This window comes from Limanda limanda, chromosome 21 (genome assembly GCF_963576545.1).
Source record: "Limanda limanda chromosome 21, fLimLim1.1, whole genome shotgun sequence".
Lineage (NCBI taxonomy): Eukaryota > Metazoa > Chordata > Actinopteri > Pleuronectiformes > Pleuronectidae > Limanda > Limanda limanda.
This window is the reverse complement of record NC_083656.1, coordinates 10,122,732-10,138,265: the sequence shown is the minus strand read 5'-3', so window position 1 is coordinate 10,138,265 and position 15,534 is coordinate 10,122,732. Positions and strand designations below refer to the sequence as shown.

The following is a 15,534-nucleotide window of genomic DNA, read 5'->3' as shown; positions in this document are numbered from 1 at the left end:
ATGGGTGCAGGTGTAGGTGGGGGGGCAGTGTCCTCTAGCTCAGGGGTTCCCAAAGTGGGGGTTGCGACCCCCCAGGGGGTCGCGAGACACAGAGGCGGGGTCGCGAAATGCATTCCAAAAAAAAAATACAATTATTTCTTTTTTTTATAAAAAAAAAAAAAAAAAAATTTAATTCTTTTTTTTTTGTATAATATATACATATGAGTTGGTATTAGAATAAAACCATGCAATTTTAGCCGAGCGTTTAGTTGTTGTATTGAATAAGGCCTCAGCCTAAAGAAGACACAGGAGACATAGCAGCCGTTTAGTACAGCACATCCTTCCGGTAAAACCCCTCTTCAAAATAGGAGTCACTAAATAAAATAGCTTACACATTTCCCATCAGTTTTTTTCTTTTTTCTCCCCTTTTTTTCCTCCACAAAAAAAAACATTTCCTTTTTTTATCTTACGATACAGGTTAGCGACAGTTCAATTTACAGTAGCACCAGTCACATGGTAGCTGGCCAAAACTCTTTTGGAAAGCAGCTGAAAATTATTGACAGTCACAATGAAACGTTGGTTAATACCAACCAAATCGAGGAGGCCACAGGAACAGGACAGGCTAGCGGAGAAGGAGAGGCTACCTGAGCAGACAAGCATGCACGCACGCACGCATAGTGCATGTGCGTGGCTGTGCGCAACATTATAAACCACCTCCAGTGTCGTTGGGGGTCCCCAGTCTCTGGCACCGTTATTTTGGGGGTCGCAGGCTGAAAAGTTTGGGAACCCCTGCTCTAGCTGTCAGTCAGGCTCCAAATATGTTTATATCTGGTTTTAAAAAATCTAACTGTCAAACTTGAGGCTTAAAAAAAAATCACCAAGAAGTAGTAGTGGTGTCATCACAGTGGGTTTCCCCTTGATTATGATACTATTGCAGATTTGATACTTGGGCTCCCCTCCTTGCAAAACTGACTGTACAGGCACAATACTGTTACACAATGACATGTACACACAACATAACGCAACATTCCAAACGGTTAGTATAACTTTCAAATTTTTACTAGCTGAAAAAGTAATGGGAAATACTGTCAACTATTAACATTCACAGAACAGCCCGGAGGCACACACCTGGGTTAAAATTGTGTTAATGAAAACCCGGTGGACCACACTCATATAACCAGTCAGCACCTTGTGGGCACTTAGCCAGAGATGTGTCTGTACCAAGCAGAGAGACACTGGGACCAGGGATTTTTTCAGCCTTCGGACAACAACACATTTCAAAAGCAAGGCAGGTTAAGTTTTAGCTCAACGCACGATGGAGGAACTTTTTAAACTGTTGCCGCACATAAAACCACACCCTCTCGTCCTTAAACAAGCAAAAAGATAATCGGACTAATATTTGATCTGTGTATATGTGAGGGTTTGTAGGTTATGATGGAAAGCTTAAGCTGAATTAAACGTCATGGGTGTTTACCTCACTGGACTCGCCCTTTCTGGTAAAGCACCAAAGGTTTGCTCAGCATGAAAAAAGAGATGTGATCGTGATTTAGCATGAAAATTAGCAGAATCGAAAATAATGACTTTGCTGAAATAGTACAGACTTACTGAACTCATTTTTAGCAAAATGTGGAAGAGGGAGTGATTGTTTTTTAACGCCTTTCACAATGCTCATTGTTTCCTCTTTCTATGAATAGCGAACTAATGCAACATCCTCAAGACATATTGGAAGACAGACGGAGAAACAGGGACAAACAGACAGATCAACAGACGAGCGGTTGCCAGGAAAGCCTTCTGAGGTTTTATTGGACCACAAACACAACTCAACAGCCGTCACTGAAACATGAGAATCGTAAATCAAACTTTGTCATTCTATGGCCATCTCTCCCGACCTGTGTATCCAGATGGCTTTTAGTCAGAGAGTGTTGTTTAATGAAATGCAACCATAGCTATATTTCATGTTTAGTGTCATCTGTTACTCTCCGCCTGCTGATCCCCTAAAAACAACCCCCCTACATTACTCAGGCCGTAAATATATGGTCAGTCTAATGGCAAGATGTCAACGAGCTACAAAGTCACTGAATGTTTCCTGCTTGGTTTTATTTACCGACTGGAGTGTTGTTGATGTTGTAAACATCGACAACACCGCAGATGTGTGTTTTTATGGGCAGATCACCGATCGGGGGGAAAGAATATTAGTAACTGTTGTGGAACTTTTCTGGAAGCCGGTGAAAGGAGAACTCAGGTGGCAGCTGATGTCTTATGTAGAAGAGTTTAATGTAGCCTTGATGCATGAAGGAGACCAGAAGGTGGAACAATATACAAACGCTTACAGAACAACATGAACCATTGTCACCCCCAAGTCTGACCATGTCTCCCACAGCATCCCAGTATATCTCCCTCTACTTGCATCACCCATTCTAGCTGCACATCCATGAATGGCTAGAACTGCTGTCACTCTCATGGAGGTGTTGGATAGTTAAGCCTAAAGTATGCATTCCTAAATCACATGGTGTCCTTAGGTCTTGCCACTGGGGAAATACGCAAAAGAGTTAAAGTCGGTGAGAGTTGAAGTCGGTGCCTCTCTGTCAAATCAAATCAAATCAAATCAGTCTTGCACATCTGAATTAGATATGAACATCCTTCAACATAGAAATAACGATGCATTGTTCGTTGGTCCTTTATCTATAACCTGACCTTGGGTACTGCTTAGAGAGAGAAGGGAGTATTTGTGGAACAGGCACTATCCTCCTGTACTGATATGATGTGTAATATACAATAATATATAGTGGCATTGGAGTCATGTGTGAGGACGTTTGAAAATTCCTCAACAGTAACGATTACCACTTTATCATCAGAAATAATTGATTAAGGAGAAAGCAGGTCCTGTTTAAATAAATTGGAGAATAACAAATTTAGCAATCTTGTGTATTGCTACACAACCAATACACAATACGCAAAATTTAGCAATCTGGTGTATTGCTAAATAACCACTTAACTTAACTAACTTCACGACTTAACCAATATATTTCTTTCCAGCAATTATTCAGGTCAAAGCAAGATATGCATGCACATGTAAATTAAGTTCTCTCACCTCTGACTGACCACCATCGCGATGGAGCACAGGCGTTCAAACTGACGCTTTCTTCTGAAGTTTTTACACCATAATCTCTTGCTGTTTTCCCCAGCATATGATTTAAATCTGCTGGGGAAAATCGCTATCCTTCAAAAGGCTGTCGACATGAGTTACATGGCATTCATAAATCAGGGAAATCTTTACGCCCTGGCAGACTATAGCATGGATGAGTAATGTGAACCGTCCATATTATTCCACAGCAGACAGTGGCTGGTATTTTGGCCGACTTTTCTTTTGTTTTTCTTGCTGTCCTTGCTAAAGGGTCCCTGCTGTCGTCATGTGCAATGTTGATCGACAGCTGAGTGAGTGATGATTGGATTGTGAAATGATTCTTATCTCACGGTGCTAGCTTTAAAAACAAATGATGAGGAGGTTTGTGATGATGAAATGTTTTGGTTGCAAAATTGTCTTCTTCAGACGTCTTGTTGAGTTCCCCTCATGGTGAAGCCTGTTCAGCTGCCTACAGAGAAATGGACTTGCAAGTTATGTGTCCTCCATTGGCTCGTGTGATCGGCATTCACAGAAACCCATGATCCAACTACTCCGAAAGCATAGTGGTGGATAACCTTGGGTTGCTGACTTTGATATTATAAATCTGTCGGGTTGAAATTACAAATGTAACGAATACGCAATGGCTGTCGGTCTACTCAGATGGCTTTGGTGATTGGGTCTTTACATTGGGCTCCTATCACATGAGCATCTTCCAGAATAAAACAAGCGCCATATCAAACCAAAACGTAGCTTGAACTATTTATCAGAGAGCATTTAGTCAATAATGTTTTTTTTCCGGCTCCAGCGATTCTCTCCAGGAAACCTCTACGAATCTATTTCAAAAGCACATCAACGGTAATTTCCTACTGTGGTTTAAAAGACTCATCGTGCATTAGGAAGTATATATTGACGTGAGAGACATAACTTCTCCTGAAGCGAGATGAGGGCTAGACAGGGTCATTCCTGAAGTATCTCAGCTGTAGTCATGCTTCTATTAACTCCCTTTATGACACATGCATCAAAGAGATGTGCTTCCTCTCTGGTCACAGACCTCTGACTGAGATGTCAGACCGCCGCCCCAGTCTGTTCTCGATGCTCGGCTGTTTAACACAGGAAGCCCGAGTGTTTCCAGTAAGCAGTGGGATAATGTGCATGATAGAGGGACCTCAGGGGTTCAGCTGATTTTAGTTTTACTTTCATTTTCAATTATCGTCCTGGATATATAAACAGCGAGAGTAACACACGGATAAAAATGTATTTGAACAATTTAAAATAAAGAGAATGCAATGTGATTATAAACAAAACTAAAATTTGTCCTTCTTCTTAAAACAATCTGGATTGACAATTTACTTAATATCGACTAGATCAACTCTTGCCACCTTCTGTCCAATCTAACAACTTTAAGATCAGCCACTCCGTTTGCTGTGAAGCAACTGAAGCTCTCACTTACATATGAGAAATAATCTGCTTTTGTTAAAGAAAGTGTGAGAATGTTTCCTGGATATGCAACAATCATCAGCTGCAGAGGAAGGGGTTCTGCCTAGTTGTTCCCAGCCCCTCTGCAAAATTAAATGGAAATGGGTTTGGTAGATTTTGAGTAATCCTTCTTACACAAAACAAACAAACAGCAATTAAAAATCCCTTGGCCTTGGTAATTATGTCCATATGTCTGATTGTTTCCATGCTTTATCGAAGCTGTATCTCATCAACAGTATTAACAGAGGAATAAGCGTTCATTCTGTATTCTGTATTTATTGCCCTGTAAACAACTTCCATCAGATGCTGTCCTCAAGCAGCTATAAATTTATGTTTTTCATTCAGGGTTGGGAAACATCTGGCCTTCTGGCTGTATGGCCAGTAAATTAGACTGACATGGCCCATAAAGCAATTAATTAATTAAGAAACTCAGAAATGTTCATAAATGTTAAGCTACACTGGGGATATCATCTGTATACTACTATTAATAATAATATAATCTGTTATAAAAATGTTGGTAATTTGGTCCAGATGGTTCATGGTGCCAGAGGATGAATCCTAATGGTGATGCCCTACATGTTTTAATCATTGAGCTATCAGCATGTCCCCCTAATCAGTTAAATATCTCAACAACTGCTATATGTAAATGTTTTACAGGTATTCGTGGTCCCCAGATGATGTATCCCCAATGAGCTTTGACTATGCCCTGATGTTTGCTCTTGCGCCACCATGAGTTTAACTAAATCGGCTGGATTTCAAATAAACTTTGGAGCCATTCATGTTGCCCCTAAGATCAAGGGATCAATGCTCCTGGAAATTATGTTTTTTTTTAAAAATTGTATATTTGACACATTTTAGAGATTAATTTCCTCAGCATGAATCAATGGGATTGTGGCTCAGAGCCATTATCGGGGCAGAGCAAAGAGATCGACTGATGGAATGTTGGCTTTGATCTGTTCATTAAGTTTTCTGTCAATAATGACAGTAAAGAATATCGTCAGGCTTATCTACATCATGAATGTAAACAGCTTCACAGCATTTTCCATGAATGACCAGCTATGATTTTGTGGTGTTGTTTTAATCATTCACTTTCAATCTCCACTTAATTTTTTTTTATTTGGGTCGAAGCCAAGCACTTGCTTCAGAGCATCAGTTGGATTTCCTGAGACAGAAGCTTGAGAGAATATTGATGGAACATGAGAGGAATAGGATAACACTTCTAATGCATTTCTGCGGGCATCGTGTCATCTTAACAGCCCGGTAAGAGTTTGTTTGATTGGATTATGGTAAGTCTTAAAGTGTCTGTTGAGAATGTTTCCCGAGGAGCAAGTTGCTGCACCGTGAAAGAGAGACAGGAAGAGAGTGGGGGAGCAGATCTAACAATAAGTCATTATCAAGCCAACGAGCACTCACAGAGAGGTGAAGTAGACAACATGGGGCTGACGGAGACACTACGCCGTGTCTGTCTCTCTTCATCAGCCACAACCGCAATGAGGCAGGAGACGAGAGTGGGCTCACATGGTTGGGCTGATATTTCAGAGACCACACTTTGGTAGTTTACAGGATTTGTTCATATCTAGGGGTAGAAAGGGGCATCAAGAGGTAAGAGCAGGTCTTCCACTCACCAGAGGGTCGGTGGGACGATCCCCTTAGACATTTGATATAGGTATTGTAATGTATGTTTTAAATGTTTGATATCTGTATGTATGTCTTCTATGTGGACCCCACTAAAAGTAGCTCTGTCTTAGGGTAGAGCTAATGGGGATCCTTCTAAATAAACAAATAAACAAATAAATAAAATGGAATCCCTAAACTGCCCCAGTATAATTGGACTGTGAAAGAAAAAGCGCTGTGTATTGTGTACTGTGGATTGTTCCTGTGTAAATATATAAATGCATTCCATCTGCCATGAAGGGGATGTTTAGGTTTTTAGCCATGCAGCTGCAGGACAATATGGCCTGTGAGTCGGTCAGTCAGTCCCCCATATGGTCCAGACCGAAACACAAATTTCCAACAAACATTTAATGGATTTCCATGAAAACTCCGTGACTTTTCCTCTTGCACGAACATCAATTTGATATTTGCGATTTTGTGTTGGATGGACTGCAATGACAATTCGTAGCATTAACCTTCGTGTTTATATTGTTGTATATTGTGCCGATTAGCATATATTAGCAGGCTAACTCCCCGCAAACATAGTAAACATTGTACCTGCTTAACTTTGGCTTGTCACCAATTCCATTGGGAGTATGTTTGCACGATCATATTAGCATTTAGCTCAATGTAAGTACAGAGTGTAGCGCTCGTTTGTAGATGCGTGTTTGTTTTGGCATAACTTCTTTTCTCTTGTGTTGCAGAGATCTGTCAGTAGAACACATTCAATTTTAAACTGTCTTACATATGGTGTGTTTTATTTGGAGAAACCAAGTACCGCTTCAACTTTGTAAATAATTATAACTAAAAAGATATAAGTAGGCCTTTATCTCTCGGCAAACAAGTTAAAGGATGGATTCTACATGAAATTTCTTCATGTTTGTAGTTCCGGACACATTGTGTTTGTGATGGAGTCACAGGCGGAACATGTGAGAACACTTTGACATTCACAGTGTAATCAGGAATTAGTTTCCAAGACACACATGAAAGCCTTTCATCACAGGGGTCACGGCTCGGGCCACGCTGCCAATAAAAGGCTCATGTTCCATAACATATTATAAAGAAAATGGGCAGCATTGTGAATGACAAAGTAGAATTAGTACGGGGTCAATCAAAATACGGGAGTCGGTTCGGGTTAATACATAATTCATATGACCTCCCCACTCATGCCGACCTTTTTTGGGCCGCAGCCCCTCCCACTGAGGAGTGTAACCATGGGACCAGGAAGTGGAAATTGTCAACAAAGAGTCTTTTTGTCATTGGTGTTTTTCTGCAAGATGAGAAACATGATTGTTTGGCAAGAAATGCCTCCCGCCCCCCCCTGTTATTGACTGGTGACAGTCACACGGATGAAGGCTTTGAGCTCACATATATGTTTAGAAGCAGGAGATTACCCTTTCATGTTCTCCTCACAAATCATATGGCAACCACAAGGAGAAAGTTTCTTTCAGAACAGAAGCGACCGATTGTATTTCCTTGGTGTGAAAATTGATATCAGCTTAATTTGATTGTTTGCTCGTAAAACCGGGAGCTATTTTTAAGCAATTGCAGTTGAACTGACATGATTTCCCCCAATAACAGAACAGTCCTGGTCAGGGTAAAACAATTTCTTTAATTACGAAATCCAAAATAATACCATTGAAATGACGACAGATAACAGCAAATATCCATACATTTGGAAATGTGTAATCTGGGTTTCGGTGCATTTGTGCAACGCTGTGTGGCGGCTTATCAAAAATGGGAATGTCATAATGTCGTAAACTTTTGACACGATGCAATACAGTGAAAAGCCTCCTTGAAATTAGAACCAGACCAAGATGTTCCTGTGAGTCAAGAGCCTTGAGGCTATTCTATTTCTGTGATTCTTTTCAATCAGAGACAAGTTATTTGCCCACTGTGTATCTGGGTGCCTCTGCTTTTCCAGCTCTGTGGAATCTGGAGGAAACGCATCTGTCTCATCATGTTGCATTATTCAGTCATATTATCACAGTCAGTTAAAGTACACTGATATTTGTATTGGACATTACAGATATTGATTGATTTTGTTATGATTTGATTTGATCTTTTAATTAACAGAATTGCTCATCTATATATCGACTGCAGTACATCGCCCCCTGTTGGCAAAAAGCATTTACTTCACAGGTCGAGAAATGTGCCTTTTCGTCTCAAATTGTCACATAACCACTGATGAGTGGATGTGCATATATATGATGCTGAGACTCAAGTGTTTGATTTCATTGAACAGATAGAAATGTGCCCGGGAACAAGAGAAGCTGAGCCTCTTAACGACACGTTCATGTTTGTAATGTGTCTTTTGGATGATTGACAGTTGTGTCTTTCAAACCTACTTTTTGCATTTTCTCTTTCATTGCTGGTATTTAATCCCATGTTTTCATCTTGTTGCATGGGGCTAATCTGAGGATACTTTGGCTCCACTATTGAGCAACATATAGAGAAGATAAAGAGGACGAAGTCTAATGGTCTATTAAAACTGATGGTTTATTACTTCACTGAAATATATTTTTATCATCAAAACGTTTTTTGTATTATGGTGGTAAACAGAGTAATCTGTACATTCTAGAATGTTGACATCACTGTTAAATCGGCCTTTCATAGATCAAATAATAAAGTAATTAATCATGGAAAAACATCTGCAGATCACTAAGGAAACACTGGATCATTATGGTGATGTTGTCATTATTAACTGACATTTAACACAGGCCTTTCTCAGGCCACTTTCCTGGTCTCGATTGCAAAAGGTTTATGTGAAGTGTATGCGATGTATCATTCATAGGAATCACTCAGGAACATCCTGTGGACGTTGGTTTAAGACTATACATGGTAGCTGCAGCAGGCGGAGTTGACCCCATAATGTCTCCCCTCAAAGTTCACGCCAGTACAAGCAGCTGCAGTGGCTCTATGACGTCAGCGAAGACATCCGGAGAAAAATGGCTGCACAACAAAGCATTTTCAGATGAATTTAATATTGCAACTCGCATTTCAAAGACATAGAGAATCCAAAAACAGGGATAGAACACCCACAGAGAGCGAGAGAGCAAAGGCAAAGAGCTGTCGACTGAACGGACCCTCTTTAATATTCTTTAAAGACAGAGTAGAAGCCGAGGGAAATCAGACTCGGGTCGTTTCTTTACGTCTCTACTTTCTTCTCGTGCTTCTCCTCCGATCTCCCACAGACGGGATCAGCACAGAGAAGATGAGCGATCAGCCTCTTGAACAATGTTAGCACTTCGTCATGTAGCATTTACACACAGCGTCAACAGAATCACGCAGCTCATTGAGGATTAAAGCAAAGCAGGGTCCGGTCATTGCAGATGTTTGGTTTCATGTCGGAGTACCAGATGGATGTGACTTACTGCAAAGACTTAACGCACAAGAGTGATCAGATACCTGTTCAATCCCAAACCAGTAACATTGTCAGTTTGGTGTGGTTCTTTAAGGTTTCTGCCATTACAAGACTCATTGGCTTGTATCGTCTCTTGTGCATGTAGCAACCACACATTGACCTTTTCCTAAATCACCCGTCAGTGCTCAGCTTTCAATTCAGAGTACTTCTACTCTTCCATGTCGTTAAAAAAGGTACACTGGTGATGGTGCTGTGAAAAATCTCTAATCTATTGTAGAAATAAAGCAATAAACATTGCATGTTCTTGGCAAAAAGGCTTTAGTCATGTGCTTTTTTGATGTGCAGTCACTTTAGCAAAATACTTTTTTGTTGTCTGCAGACAAAAGGCAGCCTGTAGTAATATTACATCCACATTGAATGCAGTTGCACACCACATTTCCAGGTACAAAAACCAGTTTCATGACCCAGTGATGCGTCTTAGCTGTGAAACCTCTGCTCGAACGTATTTTGGAAATCGATCCCGGCGCGGTCACCTCAGCCCAAGTTGCATAACTTTGTTTTTTCTGCATTATGGCTCAAGAGAATCATTCGTTTTCTGACAACAGTTCCACTAGAAAACACATTCGTGACGGGCATGGAGCTTGAAGACGATGAAAAACAGCTTCACCTCTAATCTCAAATAGAAGTCATCAATTAAATCGATGCATTTCACACACAAAAAAAGACAAACTCAAATTTGAACATTCCACCTTCTGTCCTCCAAACAAGAAAGAGTGGAATGTCATTGTCAATACATAAATACATTTACAATAACTACAACTTTGAAGAATATGACATGGTCAGTCGATAATAACACTTAGATAAACATTTTTAAGTACAATATTATACAACAAAAGTGAAATGAAAGACCATGTCTGCAACACTTCCATGACAAAATAATTATCATACAAGATGTGAAATATACATTATTTATCTTTTTTTATCCATGTACAATTTATCATTCACTGACATACACTATATTACAGCGAGGATGGAGTTTTGGAGTTAATTGTTGGACAAGTGCATAGCAAAATAGAAGATCATTTGACCGAGGTTAAAAGAAACACAAAACCGGCTTTAGAAAACAACATTAAAAACCGTGTGTTTAAGGCAAATCTCGTCATTTAAAATTGGCATAGTCTGAGAAAATTTCGACAAAGTCTTGTACCACCCTGTAGCAGAAGTCATATTGTTCCTGTGGAGCAAAGAAATAGACAGACACACGTGGATTAGACTGTAAATTTGGCTTTAGTGGAGATAAAGCAATAAACTGGGGAAGATACATTTATTTGGATCTGTAGATAATTTACTCACCACAGTCTGGACCATATGTGGCCTCTGCATGCGTAAACTCTTCACAGTTTGGAACACGTCCAGCAGACCCTCGGCCTTGACTCGCTCCAAGATATTGCTCAGTGCAATGAACGTACCTGTTCGCCCTGCACCAGCACTGCAGCACAAAAACACACATAGATTGGTTCAAAACATCGCAGCTTTAATTTGTCATATGTTGTATATTATGTATTCTGAGATGCAGAACTCAGGAGGTATCTATCTGTCTGTTTACCTGCAGTGTACGACTATGGGATGGTTCCCAGACTGCTGCTGCTGTCTCTGCACCGACGCGATGATGTCGATCATGCCCTTCCCCTCGGCCGGGATGCCGATCTCCGGCCAGCCGTGGAAGTGGAAGTGCCTGATCACCCGCGTCTGCTTCTCCTTTGAGAGGAAATGCACCGGCAGACAAAAGATCATGATACCTCTCAAATCCGATTTATAAGCAGCGTAATGGCAGGTGCAGTGTCAGTGTAGGTTAAGTGTGCGGCAGATAAGTGGCAGGCTGATAAGTGCTGCTCCGGGAGGCGATGATATACTGCCGGGGCTCTGAGAGGTGATGTGGGTCGAATTTAATGAAATATAGGACATGGGAGGCTCCCACTTGAAATGCCTCAACACTTCCTGCCCACCATATTTTCCTGGAGCCGCAAAAAGAGTTCTATCCACTCACTTGTTTTTTTTCTGTGATAAGACAGTTATGTTAAATTCTGTGCAAAAAAAAGGGCATTTTAATATGTTTAAAAGTTAAGTGTATATAATTGTTCATGTGGATTCAAAAATGAAATTATTCGAGTTCGCAGGTCAAAGGTCAAGGTCATCATTAAGTTTAAAGACTCTTGTTCCTGACAGAAGGTTGTTGTTTTGAACACTTATTTGTGGACAGGGAATCACAAGCATTTGATAAACAGCTAAATATTTCTGATTAATCAATTATGTGTTATACCTCCTTAGTATTATATAGCTATATGTCGAACCCTTGTTATATTGCTATTGATAACAAATTTATTGAGATAATTATTGTTTTATCGCTCAGCCCCAGTTGCACAGTCCACTGAATTATTACACTTTTTTTTATCTCAACAGGCAAATGTAATGTGGTTTTTAATGACTCGTGACAACAGCTGTGTTATAGCACGAGGTTCATTTGCTTACCGGGACAAAGGTGAGTACCAAGTCTCGTAGACTGAAGGTGTCACACAGAGTGTCTCCCTTCAGCTCCACCGTGTAATTCCCGTACGTGACCGAGTCCTCTGCGGGCCAGTACTGGCAACACTTGTCCTGAGAGACGACAAAAAAAAAAAAGGGCTTGTTTACCGGAGGTGAGGAGCGACGCATAAACTGCAGTTTGGAATATTTTACATGCTCATACATTAAAAAAGTAGTTAGGCTCAGAATGAGATACTGCACAAACATGAACTGAGCTTTGTTATGACAGAGGCAGGAAATCAGCACAGGGATAGTTTATGTTGCTGCTGCTGGTCGTTACTGAAGAGATCAGTCACGTCCGGCAGCAGCGTAGGGATCCGCTAGCAAAGCTCACCTGCTCCCTCTCCTGGAGCTCAGTGAGCATGACAATGGAGTGACATTTCCACTCCCACACCATTCTCCAGAAATCCTCCACTGTGTGTGGGAGGGGGCCCTGTGTGGCGATGAAGTAGTCCTTCTGTCTGTAGCCCTGTGTGGGGAGAGAAACACAACTTCAGCTTCAAAGAATCACATATGAATTATATCAGATGTGCTTGAAAGAAGAAAGTAAAAATCAGCTTACGTCGATGAACGATGCGTTGACGTAATCGGTGAACTCCTGACCTCTTCTCATGGAGAGGATAACCCGGTTGAAGTCGTCTGAAATGGGAACAGAACGGTAAACTCTTTGTGAACAAAGCCAGAGTTATTAAATGCCTCAGAGTCGAGGGCGGGGATTAAACAGATTGTTATTTTCCTTCTCTCTTACACGGAATAATTTGCAGAACTCTGTTCTTCTTCATGTTTGCAGGGAGGTTCCCCATTCTCATGTTCTCTTTCATTATTCGCATGTTGGTCAGTTTCTGGGCGGAAAAAAAGGTGAAAACGTTATTTCTTCTAGTACTACAGGACATGTTTTGTCTACTTATTAATGGGGTCTCAAATATTTGGTTTGATGTTTTACAAAACTAAATAATCATTCCTGAGCTCTCAGAAGTGCAGCAGGCTTCATATCTTTTTCTTTTAAGGGCCAGAATGTGAGATAGCTTTTCTCACCTTAAACTCCTCCTCCAGGCCGACCCGGTCGCCGGTTACAAAGGTGTTGTGGAGTTTGTGCAGATGTCCTTCTAGAGAAGACACGTCCAGCTCCGTGTCTCCGTAGAGGTAGTATTCAAGCAGGGCCTGGTAGATGAAGGAGTACTGCATCTGGTGGGAGAACACACACACAAAGGGATTAATTAAAGATGAGAGAGGGGGTTGTAATTCACTTGTAAATGGTTCATTATCAGCACGTTTTCACATTCAGTGTCGAGTGATAATGTGACGTATCCAAAGCGATGGACAGGGAGGAACTCACATCTGTCTGGACGAGCTGCGAGCGCTGTTCCCGTATCTTGGTGACTAACCCAAACACATCAACCTTCTGCTCGGGGTACATCATGTCGATCATGGCATCTATTACGATGAAGGTTCCTGTCCTCCCGACACCAGCGCTGCAGAGACACAGAGCAAACCACAGACTGAAGGAGCCACAGACTGAATCAACCACAGACTGAATTAACCACAAACTGAATGAGCCACAGACTGAATGAGCCACAGTCGTCAGTTGTCAGCTGACAATCGCGTGGTTATCGACAACAGGACGGAAAAATGGGGGCATCTGTGCTTGTAAACAATGTTTTGCTATTGTTTGCTTTTCCTGCAGACGCACAACAAGGATTTTTTTAAAGCCCTAAATACATTTATCTCCATGGAAACAATTTGGTTAATGAAAAGCACTGAAAGTAATGTTCATTTGGAAGAAATGAAAAGTCTGGATCCACGTAAACAACAACGAGAACAATAAACAATGAGTCCTGTTTGTCTCCACTCTCTTGTACCTGCAGTGAACCACGATCGGCCCAGCGAAGGGCGGATTCACGGCCTTGACCTTCTTGAGGAACTTGAGCATGCCGATGGGGGAGAAGGGAACTCCGAAGTCAGGCCAGCTGGTGAAGTGGAGCTGGGTCACCAGCCGCGGCGTCGTCTTAGCGGCATCGCTGGCTTGCTGCACAGACACACAAACACGAGCGGGCGTCAACACACTTAACACAGCAGCAGTGTGTTTGAATTCACCCCGGGCAATGTTTTTTTTTTATAAATCTGTTTAATGAGCTTCCACCATCAAAGCAGCAGTAACAGCTTGAATGCATTTCCTGTGCCCCGAAGCACGATCTTTTTCAGGAACTACTCTTCTAATAATGTAGAAAACTGTCTACAGTGTAGTAAGGTTACTGTGAAAAAGGAAGTGAACTGCAACACAGTTAAAATTAAACTAAAGACTTCTGTGTATGAAATTTAAAGGTCCAGTGTGTAAGATTTAGGTGAAAGAGATCTACTGGCAGAAATCGAAAAAATAAATAATCCTCCTAGTGTTTTATCTAAATTGTACGAATTGTCTTTCTTTAACCTAGAATGGAGCCTTTATGTTTAAATACTTTATATTTACATCAGGAGCGGTTCTTCACTGAGGCCACCATGTATTTTACTATCGTCCAAACTAAACACCTCTTGAGTTTTAATGACAACAGGCTACCACAGGTTCTCTCTCATGTTTGGAAGAAGAGGGTGAAGTGAGGGTTGTTCAGCTGCAACATGCAACTTCAACACTAGATGTCACTAAATTCCACACACTCATCCTTTAAGACCTCACAGACACCCTGTTCAAATGATCCACCCACTTCTAGTTATCCAGGCTCGGGTCACGGAGGTCGCCATGTCCCTCTCCCTAGCCACCAGGTACCGGGCCTGATCCAGCAGGATCTAGATCTGGGTCTGCTGGTCTCTAACAACGTTCCTCACGGTTGGACATGCCCGTTAAACTTCTAACAGGAGACCCTGAGGAGGCATCCTATCTAGCCTGTACCACCACCTAACTGTCATTTCAACATGAAGGAGCAGCGGTTCTCCTCCAGATGTTTTAACTCCTCCCCCTATCTCTGAGAACTCATTGCGGCCACTTGCTTATGTGATCTTGTTCTTTCCGTCACTACCCAGAGTTTGTGAATCATGACCACAAGTGGGGGCAGATGATTAAACTCATTCACTCTGGGCAGCGACTCCCCCGTCCACACATAACACAGCAAGCCATGTTTTTCGATGGATTGCTAACTTACATATTGTACACAGAACTTGCGTATGGTGTAATCCACCAGGACAGTGAAGTCTTCTACTGCCACCCTCACGTTCCCATAGGTCCAGCAGCCCTGATCCGGCCAGTACTGGCAACACTTGTCCTGAGGAGAGATAATAACCATGAATCAAGGAATGAAACCCTTCATAAAATGAAGCTCCTTCTGGAACACATTCAAGGACTTTTCCATTCGGGAGACAAAGT

General features: G+C 41.5%; 1 protein-coding gene across 2 annotated transcripts in view; it reads right to left on the bottom strand.

Moving 5' to 3' along the window:
• Positions 1-10,509: 10,509 nt before the first annotated feature.
• The window catches only part of ptprea (protein tyrosine phosphatase receptor type Ea), a 48,066-nt gene continuing 43,041 nt past the window's right edge, over positions 10,510-15,534 (bottom strand). For both annotated transcript variants that reach the window (XM_061094700.1, XM_061094702.1), the window contains 11 exons: positions 15,314-15,433; positions 14,039-14,205; positions 13,516-13,651; positions 13,215-13,364; positions 12,928-13,021; positions 12,742-12,818; positions 12,514-12,648; positions 12,126-12,251; positions 11,203-11,354; positions 10,950-11,085; positions 10,510-10,830 (listed from right to left, as the gene is read on the bottom strand). In XM_061094700.1, the coding sequence (XP_060950683.1) occupies positions 10,756-10,830; positions 10,950-11,085; positions 11,203-11,354; positions 12,126-12,251; positions 12,514-12,648; positions 12,742-12,818; positions 12,928-13,021; positions 13,215-13,364; positions 13,516-13,651; positions 14,039-14,205; positions 15,314-15,433 (1,368 nt within the window). In that variant the 3' untranslated portion in view covers positions 10,510-10,755. The remainder of the gene's footprint in view (positions 10,831-10,949; positions 11,086-11,202; positions 11,355-12,125; positions 12,252-12,513; positions 12,649-12,741; positions 12,819-12,927; positions 13,022-13,214; positions 13,365-13,515; positions 13,652-14,038; positions 14,206-15,313; positions 15,434-15,534) is intronic.